Source organism: Lampetra fluviatilis, chromosome 52, assembly GCF_964198595.1.
Source record: "Lampetra fluviatilis chromosome 52, kcLamFluv1.1, whole genome shotgun sequence".
Classification (NCBI taxonomy): Eukaryota; Metazoa; Chordata; class Hyperoartia; order Petromyzontiformes; family Petromyzontidae; genus Lampetra; species Lampetra fluviatilis.
Genome location: NC_136326.1, coordinates 7,416,708 through 7,440,671, shown reverse-complemented (window position 1 = coordinate 7,440,671; position 23,964 = coordinate 7,416,708). Strand labels below are relative to the sequence as shown.

Below are 23,964 nucleotides of genomic sequence, written 5' to 3'. Positions count from 1 at the left end.
CCAGATTTGTAATCAGCACCCCAAAATTACCTTAAAATCGTTGGAATACCTTATGCCAGAAAAAGTGTGTTGACCAGTGTTATTGGTCTCTGAAAACACATCCAAGGCTTTATTTATACCGGCACGATCTAACCCAAAACGGACGCTGAAGGATATTTATTTTATTATTATTATTACTTTCGTTAATTCCGTAAGCCGGATTAATCGCCCCGCGCGTAACGGGGAGAGCTGAAGCTTCAAGACTGCCGTCAGGCGACGGGTAAGACTTGATTTGAAGCTTTCATGGCTGCAGGAATCCATGATCTTTGGTTCTTTCGGTAAAGTCACGTGGGTAGAAAATAAATCACGACGTTTCGGCCGCAACACAAGTGTCCGTCGTGATTTAATTTATACCCACGTGACTTTACCGAAAGAACCAAAGGGTATGGCTAAGACTGTTAAACAACAACAACAAACATAAACACCAGCTCTCCGCCTCCCCCACCACCCCCCTCCGTGAACTTTTTGCAGGCAGCAACCTCAGCGCCTCCCACTCGACGAGACGCGGGGGGAGGGGGGTGCTGAGCGGAACCGTCAGACGACCGCCCACCGTGGCCTACGAAGGCCGCCTCTGCTGCCTTGCGTGACGCGTGAACAGACAACGCGGCTCGCAAGTCTACAGGACTCGGGGAATCTGGTGGGGGTTGGGTGGGAGACAAACTATTTTATTTTTATTTTACCAGTTCATTTTTTCAGAAGGGAACCCCCGGCTATCACAAATGACAGCTCAACGATTTGGCCCAACATCATCATCGTCATGTGGAAATGCACGGCAGCAAAACACTCTCAAAGCGCGTGCGTGATGTCCAATCTAAATGTGGAGGGGGTTACCGGAGGACTCGGAGAACAATCCACGTGACCACGGGGAGAGAGACACGCAAACTCTAAATATACAGCAGGCGTCAGGGTCGGGATCGAATCCACAATCTCCTGTATACCAGGCGAGGGAGTTAACATCTCCTAGCCACCGTGATGATGATGAGAGAGACACGCAAACTCCAAATATACAGCAGGCGTCAGGGTCGGGATCGAATCCACGATCTCCTGTATACCAGGCGAGAGAGTGAACATCTCCTAGCCACCGTAGGGGGGTGAAGGTCATGTCCTGTACAATACAAACATTGCGGTTTCAACATAAACCATCGTCACGCGAACTCTGGTCATCCTCGCAGCAGCGGCTTTTGGCTAGTCGTCGAACAAAGACGGTCACCCGCATCGCTCGCTTTCAGATCGGCTTCTGTGGCCGTCTGGAACGCTCTTCCTTGCGATGTTAGAAAGCCCGCTGGGAGATCGAAGCGAAGGTTAAAAAAAGTTAAATAAATACAAACCAGTTTGACACGCCGGCTTTCTCGACCAATATTATCCACAAGTTTTTTTTTGGGTTAGATCGCGTAAAAATATAAACATGTCGTTAACCCCCCACCACCACCACCGGACACAGCCAATCAACTCAGGTTTGTCACGTGAACAAAAACGTGGCAATTAGTCGCGACTTCACAATTCCGGCAAAACCGCCCCACGAGGCTGCCAGCCAATCACCAGCCTCACCGTCGACTCGAGTTGTGAGACGCTGCGGGGGGTTCTCTTCTCTTCTCGACACCACCCGGCACACGCGGGGGCACTTCGGCTCACACGCATGGCACATGAGCCGGGGAGGGGGTGTGGTGGGAGGGAGGGGGTGGTGGGGAGGAGGGGGTGGTGGGGGGGAAGGTGGTGGGGAGGGATGGGGGGGTGGGGAAGGATGGGGGTGGTGGGGAGAGATGGGGTGGTGGGAGGGATGAGGGGGTGGTGGAGGGATGGGGGATGAGGGAATGGTCGAGGGGATGGGGGGGGGAATGGTTGGGATGGGGGTAGTGGAGGGGGTGGGGAGGGATGGGGGGACGAGGGGGTGGGGAGGGATGGGGGATGAGGGAGTGGTCGAGGGGATGGGGGGGGAGGAATGGTTGGGATGGGGGTAGTGGAGGGGGTGGCGGGGGATGGGGGGTGGGGGGGGATGGGGGGATGAGGGGGTAGTGGAGGGGATGGGGGGGGGTACCCTCGCTACCGGGGGTACTCCGACGCCGATCTGGGCCTCGCGGCCCCAACTCTGTAGTTCGAGCAGCAGGCCACTTCAAAGTGCTTCTTGGCTCGGGCGGCGAGGGGAAGTTCCTGTAAAGTTCCTGGTTGTTACCGAGCCGAGCTGGAAGGCCGGACGGGCGCCCAGCAGGTCGAGACCGACTCCGCTGCAGCGTCTACCAAATTGAATATGTACTATAACAAAGCAGACCAGGTGTGTAGTGTACGGACACGTTGGGGGGCAGCGCGCGCGGGCGATGATGCACGCATGCCACGCGGCGGGTTGAATAAAGGGTTGACGGTAGGGGGGTTCACGAAGGGGGTTAATGATAGCGGCGACTGGTTCACGAAAGGGCGAAAAGAGGTTTGACGAAAGGGTTAACGAGAGGGTGACGAAAAGGGGTTCAAGGAATGGTTTACTAAAGGGTTGACGGACAGGGTCAAATAAATAGTTGACTTGTCAGGGTTAACCACAACGGTTGCCGGTGTCCCGGTTTTACCCACCGCCGTTAACCCTGAAGCACCGCGTGAGTGGCTGCCCCACTCTGCCCTGCGCCACACGGGCCCAGCGGTCCGGGCCCTCACCGAGAGGGCGCCCACGAGATCAAGTGGAGACGGCAGGCGGCGTCGTCAACGCATGTGCGCCGTACAAGTCGCCTTCACGTCCCGCTTGGGTTAGGGACGCTGCGTAGCGAAGTGGCCCCCTTGTTTTGTGTAATCGGGAAGCGTAGACGCCGAACCTCAAGACGCTATTCCTCACAGACCACACAAAGCAGCCCACGATTTCATTGTCGATCGTAAAATAATTTTTTTTTTTAAACGTTTCCCCCCCAAATCCTCTCTCTCTCGCCTCTGTTCGCGTCACCGTCGCCACTTACAAAAACGGACGCGGTCCACCCCCACCCCGTGTCCCTCCAGCGCCCCTGCCACCCACCAACCACCAACCACTCTATAATTTACGTAGCAAAACTCGAGAGATTTATTTGCGCCGTCCGGGGGAATCTCGCAAGTGCCGGCGACGAGCGAGAGCCACGCTGGCGCGACGTCAACGCTGTTTTTTTTTTACGGATACTCGGCACGACAAACGAAGCAGCTGCCAAACAACACAAGCAGCGACACCACCGACGCAATAATAACTTAAGACAGCGGGGGGGCGAGGGGGGACGACGGTGCGTGGCGCCAATGCCGGGCACTGTCGTTCCACCGAATCGTCACTGCCACCCCATGACGGCAACGGTGCTCGCCGCAGCACCGCCAAGAGAACACGTCACCAACCACCAGCGGCCGCGATGCCACACACAGCGACGTCAGGAGGACATGGCAATGCCACCGCCATTCGCCAGCGCCGCCGCCCCCGTGTGAAATCGCCACCGTGCTTCAGTCAACTGGCGGGCCGAGGAGAACTCCGAGGCGGGGGTTACGGGGGTGGTGAGAACGGTCGCACCGCCGGACTCATCGCGACCTCTCTCGTCACCGCGGGGCTTCATCGTGTCTCCCCTCTGCCGCCCTCCACGGCAGCCCAAGCCCGCTTCCCTTAGTCCACTACGATCAACGGTAGCGACGAATTCACTCGAACATTTTAGACGCGCGCGAGAGAGAGCTGCCACGAACGTGTGATATTTTCTCAAAAAATTAAATTAACATTTCAAGACCTTCCTTCAGTCCCCGCACCCCCCCCACCCACCCCCACCCACCCCCACCCTCTTCACCTTCACGACAATGGTCACACACGTGGGCGCAGATGAACGGAACGTCCAGGAATAAACGGAGCAGGAGCGATCGGAAGATGCGGGCAGCAATTCTGACCGCACGCTAAGAAACGACACGCAACGGTGTTGCGGTGGCAGACGTCTTTCGAGTAGACGGACATCAGATCGATCCGAGCAGGAGGAGGTGGCGAGACAGACCGTGCGGAGGTACGAGGTACGCTCCCCCCCATCGGTCAGCCATACGCTCGGAACAGGGGGGGGGCGCTCTGTCCAGGCCATCACACGTTATCAGGAACCCGTCACACGTCTGCCGCTGCAAGAGAGGGCGCTCCAGAGCTACGTGCGTGCTGAACTTCTTTCGCGCCGCACTTAGCACGGCCGCGCTAAATCGGAGGTGCGGCGTCGTCGCCCGCGTACCGACGTGTTCCCCCCCCCCCCCCTCTCTAGGACCCGATTAGCACGGCGGAGATGCTCCCAGTGACGGATATCACTGGGAGCATCTCCGAAGCGGCAGGCCTCAGGCAGTATGGATCTAGGAGGGGAAATTGTAATTTGTAGTTTGTTGTACAACATCAGAGAAAATACATTAAATTTTTTTCGCGTCTCTTAACGTACGGCCAGATTTAAAACGCTTTGAACTTCGGGAACGCCCGTTCTCTTGTAAGTTTCTCAATCGCGCCGCAGGTCTCGGGGGGGCAGTGGGGCCCTACGGAACAAAGTCTCGGGCCGTGCGTGGCCCCAGCGTGGGGCCCTAGGTCTCCCCACCCCCCACCACCCCCACCACCCCCCCCCATGCGTTTGGCGGTATGAAGAAGCATTCCTAGTTGCGTGCATTTGGTCCGGAGTTTCGTAAACGCTGCGTGCCGGTGCGTCATCAGCGACTGGTTCATTGAAGTGAAACGCCACGGGCCGTTACCGCTGCTGCCGGGCGTCCGCCAACCGCTGAGACGGTGCGAGCGAGGTGACGTTAGCACGGGTTACACGCAAGTGCCGAGTATAGACCGGTCTACTGGAGCCCCTTCGCACGCGCACACGCCTGCATTGCTGGATCAATAACTGCCCGTGAATCCGATCAGAAATCTTCTCCTCTCGTGAGCCACTATTGTTGTTACGTATTCTGTAGAGCCATTGTCGCTGGTTTAAACTCTGAACCCCCCCAAAGTCCTCGTCATATTCTGTCAGAGCCGACCTTGGCAAAAAGTGTTGGGGAGTTGGGTCTCTGTTTCATTCTTGTCAAGAGGCCTCCCTCCCCCGCCTCCACCCCCCAAGGCTATGACACGTCTCGTCATAGCCGTCACGTGTCTACAGAAGCTTGGCACAGTGGGCGTGTGGTGGGGGCAGGGGGGGGAAGTCTTGTAATCCATGCACCTCTAACCAGACCCACGACAGACTTCCGCCAACTCACGTAGCAGCGGCAGCGCGAGAATCATGGCACACTTCAAAATAAATACTCCAAGAAACAAAAATAAACCACCACAGCTCTCGTCTATAATTAGGCTCCAGCATTTAAATAATGGGGCAGGGTAAGCCAGCTGCGACAGGGACCTGGGGGCATTTTGTTTCGGCGCAAAAAAAAATACTTTAATATCAAGATTGCGGGACGACTCGCCTCCGACCCCAACGGAGGCTTTTTTTTAGTTCACGAGAGCAGATGTTAAAAACGGCTCATTTACACTCAGAAGCAACACAAACAACTTAAATAAATCCTTGCATTGCAATTTATAAATAGGTGGGAGATTGTACAAAATCAACTGTGCAGCCTTGAAAACAATTTCTTAAATACCAATACAAAAAAAAACGAACTCAATTTGCATCCAAAATGAAACAGCGCCGTGCCCTTTACGGCTTCGAAATGTAAAAAAAATAACCACCACACACACACACCCCGCGGGCGACAATTTGTCACAATGCGAGGTTCGGGGGACGTGGTCCTTCTCCCTCCTCCTCCGTCGCGATCCTCACGACCCCCCCACACCCCCGTGACGCTGCGGTGCGGTTCATGCGTGGACGACCGGGGGGTCTGGGGTTGGTGGGGGGGGGGTCAGCCAGCGGCAGTGTTGATGCAGTCGGCACTTCGAGCCCCGTTAGGCTATTCGATGCACAACCTGTGTGATTTTTATTATATTTTGATATTTTTTTTATCTACGAGGATAAGATCGCCATTGCGGCCAAATGCTTTCCGCCCACCTCTACCAGACACGTGACCCGATAACCTCCAAGGTCTGACCTCGACAGTCTCCCGCCACCATCCCACTGCTCGCTCATCAGATTCAAACTCCACTGGATTTTATTTTGTTAAGTCTTCGTCCGTGCATTTCGTTCGCAGGTCGGCAAATGCTCCCGCGTGTCTCGACGAAGCCTGTAAATATTCATCCCCTGGCTAAATAAAAGGACGCTCCTGACCGCTTCGCCGGAAATCCACACAGGTTGTTGTCAAATAGCCTAAGCCCTGAGACTAAACAGGACTGGAATGTCAACTCCATGAACACTGGCCGGGCGGGGGGATGGGTCGAGTGGAGGGACCCAAGTCGTTCGTGGCGCACAGCCCCTCGACTGCCCCGAGAGCCCCCGGCGGTGTTGCGGGGCAGTAGAGGGCAGGGGCGTAGCAAGTGAGCGGGCGAGAGAGCGACCGGGCGACCGGTTGACCGGGCGAGCGGTTGACCGAGCGACCGGTTGATCGGGCGAGCGGTCGACCGGGCGAGCGGTCGCGCGGGCGAGTGGTCGACCGATCGACCGGGCGAGCGGTCGCCCGGGCGAGCGGTCGCCCGGGCGAGCGGTCGACCAGGCCACTGGTTGACCGGGCGAACGGTTTACTGGGCAACTGTGCGTCCGGGCAATAGAGCGACGACTCGGCACGGAGAGCCACGGGGGGACGAGACGGGCGAGCGATCGAGCGCGGTGGGGGAGGGGCGGCGAGCGATCGCGCGCACATTCGGGGCGACCGCCGGCGGGCGGCCTTCTCAGTCGACGGGGCCTTGGAAGATGAGGCGCACGAAGCCCTGCTCGCCCGTGAGCTGCGCGGCGCAGAAGGGGCACGTGGCGTGGAAGGCGTGCGTGCCGTGGGGCAGCGGCACGGCCGCCCAGTAGCGCGCCGTGCGCTCCGAGCACACGTGGCCGCACGGCGTGAGGGCGTGCGTCGGGGCCTCCCCGTCCACGTAGAAGCCGGCCTCGCAGCCCAGCGACAGGGCCACGTAGGGCCCCAGCGAGCGGCACACGGGGCACTCGCGCCGCTGGTCCTGCTGCTGCTGCTGCCGCTGCCACGCGGCCCCCGTCCCCCCGGCTCCCGCGGCGGCGGCGTCCTCGCGCAGGCCCCAATCGTGGCGGCCGTGCACGTGGCCACACGTCAGGTAGGCCCAGGGCTGTCGAGCGTCGGGCCGGGCGACGTAACGGCCGCCCCCTCCCCCCGCGGCGCCGCCCATGCGCCGCTGCTGCTGCTGCTGCTGCTGGGCGGTGCTGGGGAAGGCCAGGGTGTTGAGACCCACGGGGCACTGCGGCCGAGCGGCGTTCAGCTCCTGGCGCAGCAGCTCGATGTGCCGCACGGTGGGCGAGCGGCGCAGGCCCTCGGCCGTGCGCCACAGCAGCGTGGCGCCGCACAGGTCGACGAGGGAGCCGTCCTGCAGCTCGTTGCTTTCCGTCTCCACCTGGACGGGCCGCACACCGCATGGGGGAGTGGGGGGGTCAGGGAGGGTGGGCGCTGCATGTCTCGGTGGCTCGATGTTAACTCCCTCGCCTGCAGGAGGTCGTGGGTTCGATCCCGACCCTGACGCCTGCTGTATATTTCCCTCTCCCCGGAGGCGTGTGGGTTCTTCTCAGAGTCCTTCGGTTTCCCCCCCACCCCCACGTTTACTTTGTTGAGCTATCATTTGTGGCTTCTGAAAAAGAGCTGCATAGCTCAGTGGGCTTTACCTGGTCCAAAAAAAGAATTGCTTCAATAGTTTAACAGTCGTCTCCCGCTGAATCCTGGTGACCTCCGGCTGGGTCGTGGTGACCTCTGGCTGGGTCGTGGTGACCTACGGCTGGGTCGTGGTGACCTCTGGCTGGGTCGTGGTGACCTCCGGCTAGGTCGTGGTGACCTCCCGCTGGGGCGACTGAATCAATTTCTTTCTGCTCGCGATTACACGTTGTCGATTTGTGGACAACAAGCATGATGGGCGAGTGCTCATGGCTGCTTGGGCACACGCGCTTGCACTGCTTGGGCACACGCGCTTGCAGATGTAGGGGTGTTAGAGAGAGAGCCGTTATGCATGGCAGCTTATGGGAAACAAACACAGTGGGCGGGGCTACGTGAGTGCACGGGGGGGGTGCTCTCAACGACGTCCGCACCAGGCAGCCCGGGGCCCCACCCCTCAGCGGGGGTTGAGTATAAAGGGGGATGTGTCAGAGGGCTCGGGGCAGAATGTTAAAGCTAAACCAGTGAAGACCGAAGATCGTCTAGCTAGAGCCCTGGACTCCCCTGGGACGCCGCCCTTGTCAGGGCCGCGCAGGACCGAGCCAGCGGCGTGGTCCCGAGAACCAGAGCTAGTGCTCTGGGACTCCGGGTACCGTAGCCCGACTTACCAGTGTCGGGCCAGACAGCCTCCCCTAGCCCGTTAGTGGAGGACTAGGAGGTAGGTCAGAGATAGCTAGCAGTGTATTCCCAGCTAGCCGGGTGAGGGGGCCGATACCCGCTCTAGTATTGTATGTTCACAGTTGTGACTACTTGTACGGAATAAATACGTGTGCCTCACCAACGGTGTCCAAGAGTCATCAACGGTACTTCACAGGTACGGGGCTGCCTGTGTGAGGACGTCACAACAACGAAACAGACCTCCCCCCCCCCCGTGTAGCCTACACGGACTGTTTGGGAAAGTGCCGCTAGCGATATTCTCAGGTTTTTTCGGTAAAGTCACGTAGGTAAAACATTAAAAGTAATGAAAGTAAAATAAAACAAAACAAAAATAAAATTCACGACGTTTCGGAGGCAACACAAGTCTCCGTCATCAGGTGGGACCGTCACAGCCAGATTAGCTGCATCAAGTTGATGCAGCTAATCTGGCTGTGACGGTCCCACCTGATGACCTGATGACGGAGACTTGTGTTGCCTCCGAAACGTCGTGAATTTTATTTTTATTTTTGTTTTGTTTTATTTTACTTTCATTACTTTTAATGTTTTACCTACGTGACTTTACCGAAAAAACCTGAGAATATGAATCATTGCAGTCACGAAAGCTTCAAATCTAGAATGCCGCTAGCGAGTTAGCACCTAATGCCGGCATGGCGCATGAGATGTTTGGTGGCCAGCACCACGCCCGACCGCCCTCGTCTCCCTAGTGGCGATGTTTACACATTGCAACCAGGTCAACCTCGGTGAGGACCAGGACAGATTCAGATAATAATCATCACCCGTGTTGGCCATGAGTGGGATCACCGGGTCCGAAGCGCAGCGCGCTAACCGCTGCACCACCGCTCCCCCCAGACACCCACGAACACACACGTAAACATATAAAAAGATCTGCTAGTATAGCCTCAACAGATTGTTGGGGCAAGTGCTGTTAGCAAGTAGCTATGAAGGTCGGCACGTACACACACGTGTATCGCGAGATGTGAACGTGCAGTACCGGCCCTAGAGAGGCACGGCGTGCGGTGTAGCAACATCGCGGACACCGCTATGCTGTGGCTGTAGTACCGGCCCTATAGGGGTTTGGTGACCGCTGATTGATAGCGCTGGATGGCACCACGCTTGGCGTGCAGTACCAGCCCTACAGGACAGGGTGTGTGAGTGCCGGCCGTAGCAATGAGGTTACTAAAGGCCATGGCACTCTGGTTGACCCGGGAAGACACGTGACCAGTTAAGTCTACAAAGGGGCCCCAAGTGGGGGCTGGGGGTGGTCACATGGTCCGGGTCCAGATCCTTCCCGAGGATTCTGGAATGTGGGCGTGGCCAAGGGCGTAGCTGGCCACGCCGCAGAGAATAGAAGCCGGGTCCCCCAGAGGGACCAGGGTTGTTGTTGTTCATCCTGGAAGAAACCTTGGTCTACGTTCTACGTTCAATGAGTCTCCAATATGTAGACCCGGGCCGAAGCTGTGTTAGTCCCGGTCCGTAGAAGCAGTTACGTAGTAATTAGTGTAATTAGCCTGGTGATCACCACCATAGGTTGTTATTCTGTTAAGGGGGAAGTTACCCCGTGTGTTGGAGTTAAATAAATGTGTTGCCTCCCGAAGCCTGGTCCGGCCTACTCGCGTGACGGGCTGCTGCTCACCCTCCCAGTCCCACTGCTTCTCCTAAACATCTTCTCTCCTTGTTTATCGCTGAACTTCAGAGTTGTGGAAATCATCCTGGCCAAAACGCCCCAGACCTCGCCGCCTCGGTTGTCGAGCTGGCAGGAGTCATACTCTCCGCGTCGCTTCTCATGCTCCATATACTTCGATCATCCATCTCTCTCCATGCATCCACTACCTCCCATCCTTAATTCCACCATCACCTGTTACTCTCATCCATCTTTCATCATCACCCTTGTCAATACCTGTCATCTCCTTCCTTAGCCGCCCTCGGTCCACCTCGACATTTACTTACGCTGCTCTTGCTCCACCATTCCATCCGATCTCAGGCACGTCCCACCCCTTGCTAATCTTCAGCCCCCTCCCTTTCCCATTCTCCACCCACCGCTCCCTCCACCCCGTGACTGTTTGTTCAAACCGGGGCTCTGGAATGCACGTTCCGTCTGCAAACAAAAATCTGCTTTGACCCTTGATGCTTTTCTGTCCCTCCATCTTGAGATGCCTTCGCTCTCACCGAAACTTGGGTCTCACCACCACCCGATGCTGCCACTCCTGCTGCTTCTGTCCTCTTCTCTCCATACTTCTTGCCACTTGCATCTTTCTACGTGTCGCCTTCTCGCCCTCTCTACGTGCTCAATCTTTGCTGTCTTTGTGTGTCTGTTCCTCCTCCTCCTTGTGCTTAATCCACACCGTCTCTCTCTCTCTCCTTCCCCCGCGCCCTTCACTGGAACAAACTTCCTCCTCCACAATAAGCGTTCACCTTCGCTCACGAAGTTTCCACTCCTCACTCAAAACTCGCACTTATTGTTCCCTAGCTGACCCCCACGACCCCTTCACGTCCGCCTCACAACCACCATCGTTACTCCTCCCTCTTCGTATTCTCATTGCATGGCTAGCGAGCGCCTATGAAGGCCGGAACGGTACACGAGGGGGTGGGTGGCCAGCACCACGCCCGACCGCCTTTGTCTCCCCATAGCGATGTTTACACACCGCACCAGGTAGTCATTTAAGGCCGAGTCGACCTAGGGGAGGCCCAGGACCGGTTCAGATAATCGTCACTGGGTGTTGGCCGTGAGCGGGAACCGAACCCGGGTCGCCAGGTTCATAGCGCAGAATAGCGCTAACCGCTACACCACCGCTCCCCACTGTGGCACACGCACACGTACACACGCACACGCGCGCGCACACATCCGTACCAGGCAGCCGCGGTGCTGTGCGGAGCGCGTCTCGCGCAGCGTGTACACCTTGCCGCCCACCGACACCTCACGCCACACTCCGGGCTGCACCAGCTCGGACAGCTCGCCGCCGCCGCCACCGCCGCCGCCGCCGCCGCGTGGATGCATCACCAGCACGCCGTTCGTCGTGAGGCCGTCCATGGAGCCGTCCGCGTCGCGCCACTTAGTTGCACGCTCCTGTGCACACCAAGGTCCGGCAACCCCAACCCCACACCGGCATGGCCGTTAGCGAGCGCCTATTAAGGGTCAGCACGGCGCACGAGGGGGTGGGTGGCCAGCACCACGCCCGGGGGGGCTTTGTCTTCCCAGCGCCGATGTTTACACATCGCACCAGGTACTCATTTAGAGGTCGCGTCAACCTAGGGAGAGGCTCAGGACCGGTTCAGATAATCGTCGTCTGTGTTGGTAGCCGTGAGCGGGAATCGAACTCAAGTCGCCGGGTTTGTAGCGCAGTGCGCTAACCGCTACACTACCGCTCCCCGCATGCACGCACACACACGCACGCACACACACGCACGCAGGCACACACACACGCACGCACACACACGCCTGCATCTGGATCAAGAACCGCTTGTGAATCCGATCAGAAAAAACATTTCTTGAGCCAGTTATTATATTAAGACAGAAACAGGAGGAGGATTTCTCCACAACTCTGTCGCCTCATGAGGCTGGTTCCAATTACCGGCATGTCACGGTACCCGAATTGTAAATGTTGTGGGTTTACTCTCGAACACACACGCGGCTAGTGACCGAGTAACGAATTGGCACGTTTTGTTGACGTGACAAACCTTACCAATTGGCCGTATTGGGCAGTGGTGACATTAAAAACACATTTCTACTTAGGTGATCTAACCCCAACAAAATGCCATTATAGATAAATATTGTTATTATTATTCTTTATTCTGTAGAGCAATCACTGCTGGTAGGCCCAGCCCCTTGAGGTATATTGTCCGAGCCTCTGGGCGAGCCGCTCACCCCGAGGAAGATGTTGTTGGAGGAGTCGAAGCCGGCGGCGTAGACGCGGGCGCGGTGCGGCGGCGAGCGCTCGCACAGGATGCGGCACGCGAAGCGCGAGATGGTGCTCTGCGCCGTCGGGCTGTCGCCGCTGCCGGTGCTGCTGCCGCCGTCCCCGCCGCCGCCGCCCGGCGACTTCCGCGGCGCCGTGTCCATCACCACGAAGTCGACGGGAGCCTCGCCGGAGCGACCCACCTGCGTGGGCACGTGGGCAATCGTCACACGGGCAACCGTCACGTGTGCACCCGTCACGCGGGCAACCGTCACGCGGGGGGGAGACGGCGTGGGCACGGGCGTTCCCGCGCCAGGCCGCGAGCCGCGACGTCTTTTATTGGCGGCGGACGCCAGTGCGCGCGCTTCGCCGTTTTGGGGAACGTCAAAACAATTGACGGGTCGGAACTGCGGCTCATCCGCTTCGCCGGGAGGCCCTTCTGCCGTCCTGCCACCTGGGGGACCCCCGCCGCCGCCCACTGGCCGCGGCTCGCCGAGGAGGCGTTGCCGGGAGACGACGGGGGGATCGAGCCGCGTTACGTCGACTCAGAGCGAAGCCTCCCGAGGGTGGTGCAGTCGACGCTCTCCACAAACCACCTGCCGGGTCGCCCTCTTCCACGGCCAAGCGAACCGCAACGACCTCAGAGGTCCGCAGCCGAAGTGTGGGAGCCTAACGAAGGCTTTCAGCCGACGGCGTTGGGCGAATCGCCGCCGCCTTGGCGCTAAATTTGGCTACGCTACGCGCCCTGCGGTTTGCGACATGCGCGTCGGTTCGGTCAAGATTCCGGGCTTCCTTTCACTTTCCACCTACGAAGGGGGTGACCGCAAATCCGGCACTGTGGGTGGTGCGGCTTCGACGTCGCTCCCCGGTGTCCGTCCACGCGGAGTTGGTCACGTCGCGCGACCCTCAAAGGAGACACGCGTCGCCCTGCCACTAGCGCGCACGCACAGGCGATGCACAGACGCAAACCCCCGTCACAATCGCGCAGCCGCAGACGCAGGCGCGGTCGGAGTCGCGTGCGGGGCAGGCGCAGACGTGGAAGCGCAGGCGGTCCGCTCGGACAGACGCGGGACACACCCGCACGGAGCGGGGCGCGCCGGCGCGGTGGCGGTGCGGCGGCTTCGGCAGGAGACGCGTCGGTGCTGGCTTGGAGACGCAGCAGACACATCGGCGGGGAGACGGGTCAGCGGGGACACGAAGGTGGCGACACAGCGGGGGATGGTGGGGGGGGGGGGACACGGGGATGCCAACAACAGCATCGGCGCTGCGCACGACGGCCGGCGATCGTGCCGTCAGCTGTGAGAATTAAATATCAGTTCCAGTGCCACGCGACGAACACTGCTCTCTCGATGGCACGGCGGGTTGGATGGTCGGGGGGAATTGCTGCCCCCTCCCGTGCGGACCAGAGGTGACTCGAAGGGAACTCGCGAGGGTAGCTCTGTGGTATCCACTTGGGTGGGGCTGTTCTGTCACGCGGGAAGCGTTTGCGGCGCCCCCGGCGAGATTTCCTTACGGATCATTTTGTCTCGACGACGACGCGACGATGGAGCGGCAACGCCGATTGGGGAAGGGGGGGGGGGCGGCGTGAGCTGAGGCCGCTTCCGCTGATCTCACCAGGTACATGTCCTGGTCCGGGTCGTGGACGTACTCCACCACCACCACGTGGCTGCGCGAGAGGCCGTAGGAGATGCTGTGCTGCTCCTTGCTCGACACGGCCTGCGCGCACACGCACACACACACGCGCACACATTCATCCGTGTCCCGCACGCCCGTCGCTGCCTGCACCGTCGGCGATTTTACGGAGAACGCGCGATTCGAAACGGCGTAGGAGGAGGAGCGCCCCCCACCCCCCCCCTCGCGCAGTTGGTTCAATTCCCTGTTGCGCCTAACGTCGGGGGGGGGGGGGGGGGCTCGTGAGATACACCGAAGCGGTCACGGTCTGACTGCAGTGGGGAAGTATGGTCGAGCGGCCCCCCGCGGTCGACGCGGCGTGCGGAGGCTTTCATCCAGCGGTGGATTGTCAAAGGAACGTAAATTTAATTTCTGTGCAGTTCCATAGGTTACGCAACTTCGGTGAATATTTGACACTCACCCTAACAACACATAGGGGGCATGTCACCTTGACGGTTCTGATGCCGCATACATCAAAATGAATGCACCATTACCACCACCATCCTAGCGTGGATGTAAAAAGACAACGGTGGACAAATGCCGTTCGTGAACTACCAATCAGGAATGACAGCCCTGATCGGTTGCCCATGCTACGTGCGCAAGTAAAACAAATAAAATCCTTAGTCCACTCTACTCCACGATCACGTCACAGTTTGAGACGTGTCCAGAATAAACGTACGGCCCGTCACCGGTGGTGGATCCGCGCTTTCGTTGAATGCAAGATTGGCATCTCTATTTGCCAAACGCGCGTTGTGCGAGCCCGGAGCGGCTGCGATCGCGAGGGATATGCGATTCTGTGGTTACGATTCCCCTGGGATTATTCCCAACCTGTGGGCAGCTAAGCCCCCTCCTAGGGGGGCAGCTAAGGATCCCTGGGGGGGGGGGGGCAGCCGCGTCCACGTGGGAGGCTGGGCGCTGTCGTTTGGCTTTTTTTTATTTTTACGCCCATCTCTAAACAGGGGCTCGCTGCCAAATCTGCGGTACGGAGGATTTACCGTGAAGACACGCCAAGCGTGGGAACGGTGATCGACAGGGCGAGAGAGACCGAGTTGAAAACGAGACGCAACTGTGTCAACAAGCGTCAGCGTCATGACTCAACTCCCACCGGACATGCTCTGGCTTGCCCTCGTCCCGCGTTTAATAGAATTCCCCATCGGCGTCGTCGTCGGGGTTTTAAATAAATAAGACGACGTCCGCCGCCTTCCTCGAGTTGGGGCTTGCCCAAAGGGTGCCGAGGTCACCGCGCCGAGAGGGAGGGCAATCGATCGGGAACCAAGTGCCTGCCGAGAGTACAGGTGCAGTAAACGTGTCGATAAGCTCACACAAAAAACGACTCGTATCCCCGTAACCAATCAACTCCGCTCCCATCACAGCTCAAAGAGTTGTTGCGATTCGGGCTGCCGATGCAATTCGGTAATCAAATTTTTTTTTTTTACTTTCAAAGAATCGAATCACCGGCGGCTTGCAAGGGGGTCGTGTGCACCAAGCGCACACGACGACGACGACGACGCACCGACCGACAACGATTGGCTTCTCACGGTCCCAACGAGAGCGCGCATCACGCGGACGCTGGAATCGACTTGAACCCGACGAATCGACGCATCGTCACGGCCGTCGACGCCTCACGGGAGGCGGTCGCTTGGTCCGCGTTCTTCGGGTTCCCGCGGCGACAGTGGCCGGCTGATCGATTTCAAGATCGCCACTCGCCGTCTTCAAGATGACTTCACGACAGAGACGGTGGAAGAGGAGTTTTTCTTCGTTACCCCTCAACACTGACCTCTCAACAGAATCAAGACCACGCACGGTGCATGGCGATTTAAGGGGCCTGATAGGATGCAGAACTCCATGATCTTCCTGGGGTTCTGTATTCTATCAGGATCTACACTTTGCTACCTCCACAATGATGATGATGATGATGCTGTTGCTGCTACTCCATCCTCCGTCATTTTGAGCTAAGCTGAGATCGGTTTAACACCGGTCGTCCCGGTTACACTTCCAGCACAGGCTGTCCCCCGTCCATCCTAGTCCTTTTTCCTCCCACTTGACACCAAACCGTCAGCGGTTACTCTGGATTTTCTCCCCGCTTCTCACGCCATGGCTCCCAACGACGCTGCAGTTTCACGGTTTGCTCTCGCACAATTGCCGTGGCTTCTCTTCTCGCCATCCACAGGATATGCAATCGTCTTCTGCGGCACCCACAGTTACCGCCGGGACAACCGACGGATTAATTTAGCGACCAGCGGCGAACGTGCGAGGCTGTATATCAAATGAAACGTCATGGTTGTTGTTGTTGTCGTTGTTATCGTGCGACGCTCGGTCGACGTCGCGCCAGCGTCCGCGAGGGGGTGGGGGGGGAGGGCAGCCGCCCGCGCGTAGCGAAACGCGGCGGGCCGAGCGATCTCCTCCCAAGCCGAGCTGGGAGGAAAGGTCGCCCGGCACAAACCTTCCACGGCCCCATAGGCCAGGGGGGTTCACAGGCCGACCGGCTCTGTGGGGTCGAGCGAGTTTTGGGGGTGCCGCCTCTCGGTCCGGGCCCCCCTCGTGCAAGGCGAGTGCCACTTAGCCAACCTGCAAGAACACAAGCGGATCGTTCGTGAAAACCGCAAAGCAGCCACCGACTTCTCGCGGGCAAGAACGGCAATCGGGGTTCACGGAGGCGGGGCGGGGGGGGAAGGGGGCGGCGCGTGACACTTACTCCGCGGGTCCCGCGGAAAGCCGGCGGGGCGAGGCGTGGACAGGGGCGGCGTGGAGGGGTGGCACGACGTGGCGTGGAGTGGCGTGGAGTGGTTTGTGGAGTGTCGCTTGATAATCTTGACGATGAGCGGGCGAGCGTGCGGGCGAGCGAGGGAGGGTGAACAAATCCCTTGGCTTGCGAGGCTGGTGGGAGCCGTCGAGGATGAGGCCGCGAGTCGCTCGTGGTAGCGTGACGGTGAAACGATGCCGAGCCGGTCCGCGCAGACGTCTCGGAGAGGAAGAGCAATTAGCCAGGAGGGGGCCCCCCCCCTCGCGCCCGCCCAGGTTGCCAGGCTCTCGCGTCGGGAGAGGGGAGAGGGCTCTCCACGCTAGGGGCTGTCGCGCCGGGCTGGCCGAGACCCCTGGAAACCGGCCGGGAGAGCGCACGCGCGGCTACGAAAACAGCGACGTCCCCACGACGTCCGCTCGGACTCGAAGAGACTGCGGGCGAGCGCGACGGCAACAGTAGGGCGCCGTCGCCAAAGACAACTGACGCTTTGGGGGTGCCAGCGCAACCTCGTGGGAGCACCCGGCGCTGGCAGGGCACGGGGCTGCAGCTACGGCCGCACAGCGCGCGGCCACGTTTGCGAGCGGGATGTGGTAAGAGCAATGGCCCCGTCGCAAAATAAATCACGCCGCGTGCAGCTCTTATGAACGGGAGCTCCCAACGCTTTGCACGGCCCCCCCCGCCCGCTTTTGCAGCCCGCGCCAACTCGGCAAGCCGGCGCCGCGCGCACATTGCACCGGGTTAGGGGACGGTTGGCCGTTTGGGGAGTCAACCTGGGCTTGACTGCCGCGGGGGAAAACGCAGGGGTCAAAGGTGAGATATCGTCCGAGGTGCTTTGGGGGGAATGCTGAAGTATTTAAGCGAGGGCCACTCATCCCGGCATGCAAGATCCTCATTGCGCCGACACGCTCCGTAGAACAGTGCCTTCACGTCACAGGCCAAGCCATCGATTTTTTTTTTCTACAAATCGCATCGTGGGTTGCGTCACCCGCCTTCCAAACGACGGAGAAAGATGCGACATCTGGAAAACGGTGCTAAGGCGGGCGGGCACACAACAGGGCGGCTGCGTGGACTGCGACATCAGCTGAGGGCGGCGCAGCAAAAAAATACTGCGCTGTACTTCTACGCTCCCAACGTCCACGGCTCGCCACTTTCACCAACCCGCACTGACCAGCAGCCTGGTGAAACGTGGTCAATAGACCCCTCCGCCACCGCCGCACGCACGGACGACACGGCTTGGCGCAGCCAGCCGCTCGTCATCCAGCAGCGGAGATGACGAAGGGGGTCTCTCTCTGTGTGTGTGTATTTAGCGGATGTCCGTGTTTCTCCGCGGCGGGTTGGCGCTGCAACCGACGGGAAGCGCGACTGTTTTGGGCGCGTCTGCTTCTCGCGGATCAACGTTGCGGTTGCCAAAAGCGTCGCTCCGCCACCCTGGGACCGTTCTGCCCATTTCATCCCACGCGGCACCTTTATAAGCGTCCCGAGTGCGCACGCGAGCACGCACGCACACACACACGGTCGCTAGAAGGAAGGCCGAACGGTCGCTAGAAGTTCGAGACGTCACGTCAAATATCGTCGGCGGCCGGCGAGGGACGATGGTCGAGTCCAATGATGGTCGTGATGCCCGAGGGAGGGGCGGGGCACTCGTCCCAGAGGACGTGGGGATGGGAGCGGTGGAACCATCTCGTGTGCGGCCGCTCAAACGGACTGCAGTCAGTGAAGTCTGCGAATCGCATTCACCTCGGCCTCCCCGGCTGGAACCACACAGAGACAAATATTCCCCGCCCCACCCAGCCCACACAGCCCGCATCGCCTGCCGGGGCAAGCGCTGGCAACGGTACGGAAGCGATCGGTGACCTCCGCCCTGCGTCGCGGTGAAACAAACACGGCCATCGTTTGCCTGGCGGCGTCGCCACCGACGATGGATGACGGCGGTGGCGGCGGTGGAGGAACGGCGGTGGCGGCGGAGGAGGAACGCTCGGTGATGATGGGAGAACGCGAACGCCGATTGCTCGACGGTTGCCCTCGCGCCGGCATTGCGCGCCTCACCTCACTCACCGCCGTCGGCACGGTTACCACAGGCGGGGGAGGGGCAGTGAGGAGGCCGAGAAGGAGGAGCTTGGTGCAGAGGGGGCGGGACTACTTGGTCAGGTGGTTGGGGGAGGGGGGGGGGGTTGGGTGAGGGGGGGGTGGTTGGGTGAGGGGGGGGGTGGACTGGGTGAGGGGGGGGGTTAGGTGAGAGGGGGGGGTGGTTGGGTGAGGGGGGGGGGTTGGGTGAGGGGGAGGGGTGGTTGGGTGAGAGGGGGGCAGTGGTTGGGTGAGAGGGGGGGTGGTTGGGTGAGAGGGGGGAGGTGGTTGGGTGAGGGGCGGGAGGTTGGGTGAGGGGGGGGGTTGGGTGAGAGGGGGGGTGAGTTGTGTTTTGAGAGGTGGGGTGAGTGATGGGGTGAGTAGTGGGGTGAGTAGTGGAGTGAGTGATGGGGTGAGTGGTGGGGTGAGTGGTGGGGTGAGTAGTGGGGTGAGTAGTGGGGTGAGTGATGGGGTGAGTGGTGGGGTGAGTGGTGGGGTGAGTAGTGGGGTAAGTGGTGGGGTGAGTGATGGGGTGAGTGGTGGGGTGAGTAGTGGGGTGAGTAGTGGGGTGAGTGGTGGGGTGAGTTGTGTTTTGAGAGGTGGGGTGAGTGATGGGGTGAGTAGTGGGGTGAGTAGTGGAGTGAGTGATGGGGTGAGTGGTGGGGTGAGTGGTGGGGTGAGTAGTGGGGTGAGTAGTGGGGTGAGTGATGGGGTGAGTGGTGGGGTGAGTGGTGGGGTGAGTAGTGGGGTGAGTAGTGGGGTGAGTGGTGGGGTGAGTTGTGTTTTGAGAGGTGAGGTGAGTGATGGGGTGAGTGGTGGGGTGAGTAGTGGGGTGAGTGGTGGGGTGAGTGGTGGGGTGAATTGTGTTTTGAGTGATGGGGGGTGAGGTGAGTAGTGGGTGAGTAGTGGGGTGAGTGGTGGGGTGAGTGATGGGGTGAGTGGTGGGGTGAGTAGTGGGGTGAGTTGTGGGTGTGAGTTGAGAGGTGGGGTGAGTGATGGTGAGTGGGTGAGTGACTGGGGAGTGAGTGGTTGGTGGGTGAGTGGTGGGGTGAGTTGTGGGGGTGAGTGGTGGGGTGGAGTGATGGGGTGAGTAGTGGGGTGAGTAGTGGGGTGAGTGGTGGGGTGAGTTGTGTTTTGAGAGGTGGGGTGAGTGATTGGGTGAGTGGTGGGGTGAGTAGTGGGGTGAGTAGTGGGGTGAGTGATGGGGTGAGTGATGGGGTGAGTGGTGGGGTGAGTGGTGGGGTGAGTAGTGGGGTGAGTAGTGGGGTGAGTGGTGGGGTGAGTGATGGGGTGAGTGGTGGGGTGAGTAGTGGGGTGAGTAGTGGGGTGAGTGGTGGGGTGAGTTGTGTTTTGAGAGGTGGGGTGAGTGATCGGGTGAGTGGTGGGGTGAGTAGTGGGGTGAGTAGTGGGGTGAGTAGTGGGGTGAGTAGTGGGGTGAGTAGTGGGGTGAGTGATGGGGTGAGTGGTGGGGTGAGTGGTGGGGTGAGTGGTGGGGTGAGTGGTGGGGTGGGTTGTGTTTTGAGAGGTGGGGTGAGTGATAGGGTGAGTGGTGGGGTGAGTGGTGGGGTGAGTGGTGGGGTGAGTGGTGGGGTGAGTGGTGGGGTGAGTGGTGGGGTGACTGGTTGGTGGGGTGAGTGGTGGGGTGAGTGTTGGTGGTGAATGGTTTTGCGAGTGGTGGTTGAGTGGTGGGGCAAGTGGCGGGATGAGTGATGGGGTGCGTGGTCGGTTGAGTGGTGGTGGTGAGCGGTGGGGTGAGCGGTGGGGTGCGTGGGTGGTGGGGTGCGTGGCTTTGTGAGTGGTGGGGATGAGTGGTGGGGTGACGGACCTCGGTGAGGATGGGCCCCGTCACTCACCTTGCACTCCTGCATCGCCGTGGTGATGTGCGAGCTGCTGGGCTGCACGCCGTTGGCCTTGGCTCGGCGGTGGAGCGCAAAGCGGCTCTTACGCCTGCCCCGGTCTCCATCCGGCAGCGAGCCATTGTACCTGCGCCAGCCATATACAGAAACATCCCCCCCCCCGCTTAGCCTCTAGCAGGTTTCTGGGGGGCGAGTGTTGAATGCGGGCGCCCATGAAGGCCGGCACGGCACACGAGGGGGGTGGCCGGCCAGCACCACGCCCGGCCACCTTTGTCTCCCCAGTGCCGATGTTCGCACGCCGCACCAGGGGATCATCTGAGGCCGGGTCACAGGTGTTGGCCGTGAGCGGGAATCGAACCCGGATCGCCGGGTCCGTGGCGCGGCGCGCTAACCGCCGTGCCACCGCTCCCCACAACTCTTGCTCCCCGCGATCATGTGACCACACCGCCTCCCACTCGACTCTCGGCCGATGCCGACCATCGCCGAGAGCGATTCCCCACTCCGGTCTCGGGCTAGCGATTCCCCACTCCGGTCTCGGGCTCCCCCCGAACCCCACCCCGCCCCCCCTCGCCAAATCCACCACCGACCGGTGCGGCAAAGCACTGGGGGTGGGTGGGGGAGGGTGGCGGTCAAACATCCCCCCCCCCCCCAAGACCCTCATCCGTCAGCGGAGCGACGCGTCCGATCCGAACCGCCTTTCTACGCTTATTATCGCCGCGGCCCGCCGACCGAAGCGCTCGTTCCCCACCGCCCCCCGCCCCCCCCGGGGCAAGACTCACCCCAGGACGATGAGCTCTCCGTATTTCACGGCGTCTCCTCTGCTGGTGGCGGCTGGCTCCTGTTTGCCGGACATGGGCTTGGGGGCACAGGCGGAGCGGCGGGGCCCGGCGGCGGCGGCGGAGAGGAATGGGAGCGGGGGGGGAGGGAGGGGACGTGGGAACGCGTCCGTCACCCTTCGTCCACGCCGTACGCGTCGTCCATCTCGACCGGGCGATCGATCGCGACCCTGCGGGATGAAGGTGGGGGGAGCAGAGGGTGGGGGGGCAGGGAGAGACCGTCACACCGTCGTTAGAAATAAAACAACGCGCGGACAGCACGCGGACAGACGTAGCGGTGTGGGGAGAACTCGGAGCTACGGTAAAGCAACGCGAAGCCAGACTCCAGCCCGCACAGGGCGTCGGGGCGAGTGCGGGGCCAGACGAGACACGGACTTGCCCGTAGGCTGCACAGACCGTCACGGGCCCCTGTCGCGGCTGCCTTGGCGCACGGAGGGGTTGGTGCAGACGGCACCCACGCACGGCCGCCTGCGTCTCTGCGGTGCCGACGGTTACGCGACACGCACCAAATCACCCATTTTAAGTGCCGAGTCAACCTACGGGAGGGCGTAGGGGCCGGTTCGGATAATCGCCACCGATGTTACCCATGGCCGGGAATCGAACTCGTGTCATCGCTCCACCCTTGCAGGCAAATTAGTCACTCTCACTTTCACTCATGACAACAACCGCCATTCGCCACTCAGTTGCGGTGACGTCACCACGGCGCTTGTGCCAGGCTATGTGCACGTTAAGGCCACGTGACGTGTCAAACGCTGGCACGAGGTCACTGGACAGACCCAGGTGTCATGCGTTGACTGACAAGACGACTGGATGATTCACCACTTGTGCCCCCTACTGTGCCGAGTTGGCACAGTTGGCACTTTACTCACCGTCACACACTCGCACTCACACGTATTACCATGCTCTCACGCAGTTTTACCATCCTGGGAGGAATTCGTGAGCTGCTTCTACATTTCCACCGCGACGTCCGAGGAATTTGTATTCACAGCCCGGCGCAGGTCTCCCTTGCAAACAACAATAACAACAAATTACTAATTTACCCAGGAGAGACACACCCAGTCCAAAGGGTCTTTTTGAGGAGGGCCATGCCACATTGCGATGTTTGGGTCAACGCCGATGACACCGTACGCCCTTACCGACGCGCAAGGGAACCGGGGAACCCGGAGGAAACCCATGCAGACAAGGGGGAGAAAATGCGGACTCTGTAAAGAATGGCGGCGAACGAGATCAGAGATCGAACCCAGGTCCGTCTTGGTGCGAGGCGCGAGCGTGTTTCCAACCGCACCACCAACGCCCTGCCGACCGTCCAAACGATGCAGCAGGCACGGGCCATTGTGTCCCACGGGAACGTCCGACTGATGGATGTGCGCCGGTGGGCTGCTACTCAGGCCCTCCCCCGCATCCACCACCCACCTCTCATCCACCCCCCCCTCCACTCCCCCCCCCACCACCACCACACAGCAGCAAGTCGCTCAGCGTCAATTACGCTGCAGCTGCTCTCGGCTGCTGCCGGGCACCAGAGAGGAATCGACAGGTTCGGGGGTTCAACTCTCACCGAGGAGGTAAAGGCCACGCGCCGCTCGAGACGCGAGGTCACGTGACCGCTAAGCGTTGTCGCCGTGGGCTTCTCAACATCATCATCGTCACGTGCACGATCTATCCGCTGCTGGATGAAGGTCTCCCCTCGCTGAGCAACGATATGACCTGCCCCTACGGGACATCTGTGAAACAGGGAATAATAGCTCATCGCATTCCTCCAGTATGCATATTCTGCTTTCGTCACACCATCTCGGCCGCGGATGGCAAAACCCTCTCGCCTCTTTTGGGCCGTCACTCCGTCGAACTCGGGTCAAGGGGCACGCGGCGCGCCCACCGCTGCACCGCCGCTCCACTCACGAGCCAGGCTTGGTCCACCCTGGTTCCACGCGAAGCGTCAACGTAGCACTGGGGGGTTAGCCGACGTAGTTTGTTTTTCAGCTACTTTTATTTTTTTACGGTGAATTTAAAAGTCTCGACCACCATCCATCATCCCTTCTAGCAGCCGTGCCCTGCTCGAGTCTTCATGCGCACGGTGGTCGTGTCTTCACGAGTCCTTCATGTGCACGGTGGTCGTGTCTTCAAGAGTCTGCACTTGGGCGGTGGTCGTGTCTTCACGAGTCTTCATGTGCACGGTGGTCGTGTCTTCAAGAGTCTGCACATGGGCGGTGGTCGTGTCTTCACGAGTCTTCATGTGCACGGTGGTCGTGTCTTCAAGAGTCTGCACATGGGCGGTGGTCGTGTCTTCATGAGTCTTCATGTGCACGGTGGTCGTGTCTCAAGAGTCCTGCACATGGGCGGTGGTCGTGTCTTCATGAGTCTTCATGTGCACGGTGGTCGTGTCTTCAAGAGTCTGCACATGGGCGTGGTCGGTCGTGTCTTCATGAGTCTTCATGTGCACGGTGGTCGTGTCTTCAAGAGTCTGCACATGGGCGGTGGTCGTGTCTTCATGAGTC

General features: G+C 60.0%; 1 protein-coding gene across 2 annotated transcripts in view; it reads right to left on the bottom strand.

Annotated features, from left to right (window-relative positions):
- Positions 1-5,153: 5,153 nt before the first annotated feature.
- The window catches only part of LOC144949123 (E3 ubiquitin-protein ligase pellino homolog 1-like), a 33,728-nt gene continuing 14,917 nt past the window's right edge, over positions 5,154-23,964 (bottom strand). For both annotated transcript variants that reach the window (XM_078878980.1, XM_078878981.1), the window contains exons 2-7: positions 21,416-21,642; positions 20,634-20,763; positions 13,917-14,018; positions 12,272-12,505; positions 11,258-11,473; positions 5,154-7,444 (exon numbers count right to left, since the gene is read on the bottom strand). In XM_078878980.1, the coding sequence (XP_078735106.1) occupies positions 6,764-7,444; positions 11,258-11,473; positions 12,272-12,505; positions 13,917-14,018; positions 20,634-20,763; positions 21,416-21,642 (1,590 nt within the window). In that variant the 3' untranslated portion in view covers positions 5,154-6,763. The remainder of the gene's footprint in view (positions 7,445-11,257; positions 11,474-12,271; positions 12,506-13,916; positions 14,019-20,633; positions 20,764-21,415; positions 21,643-23,964) is intronic.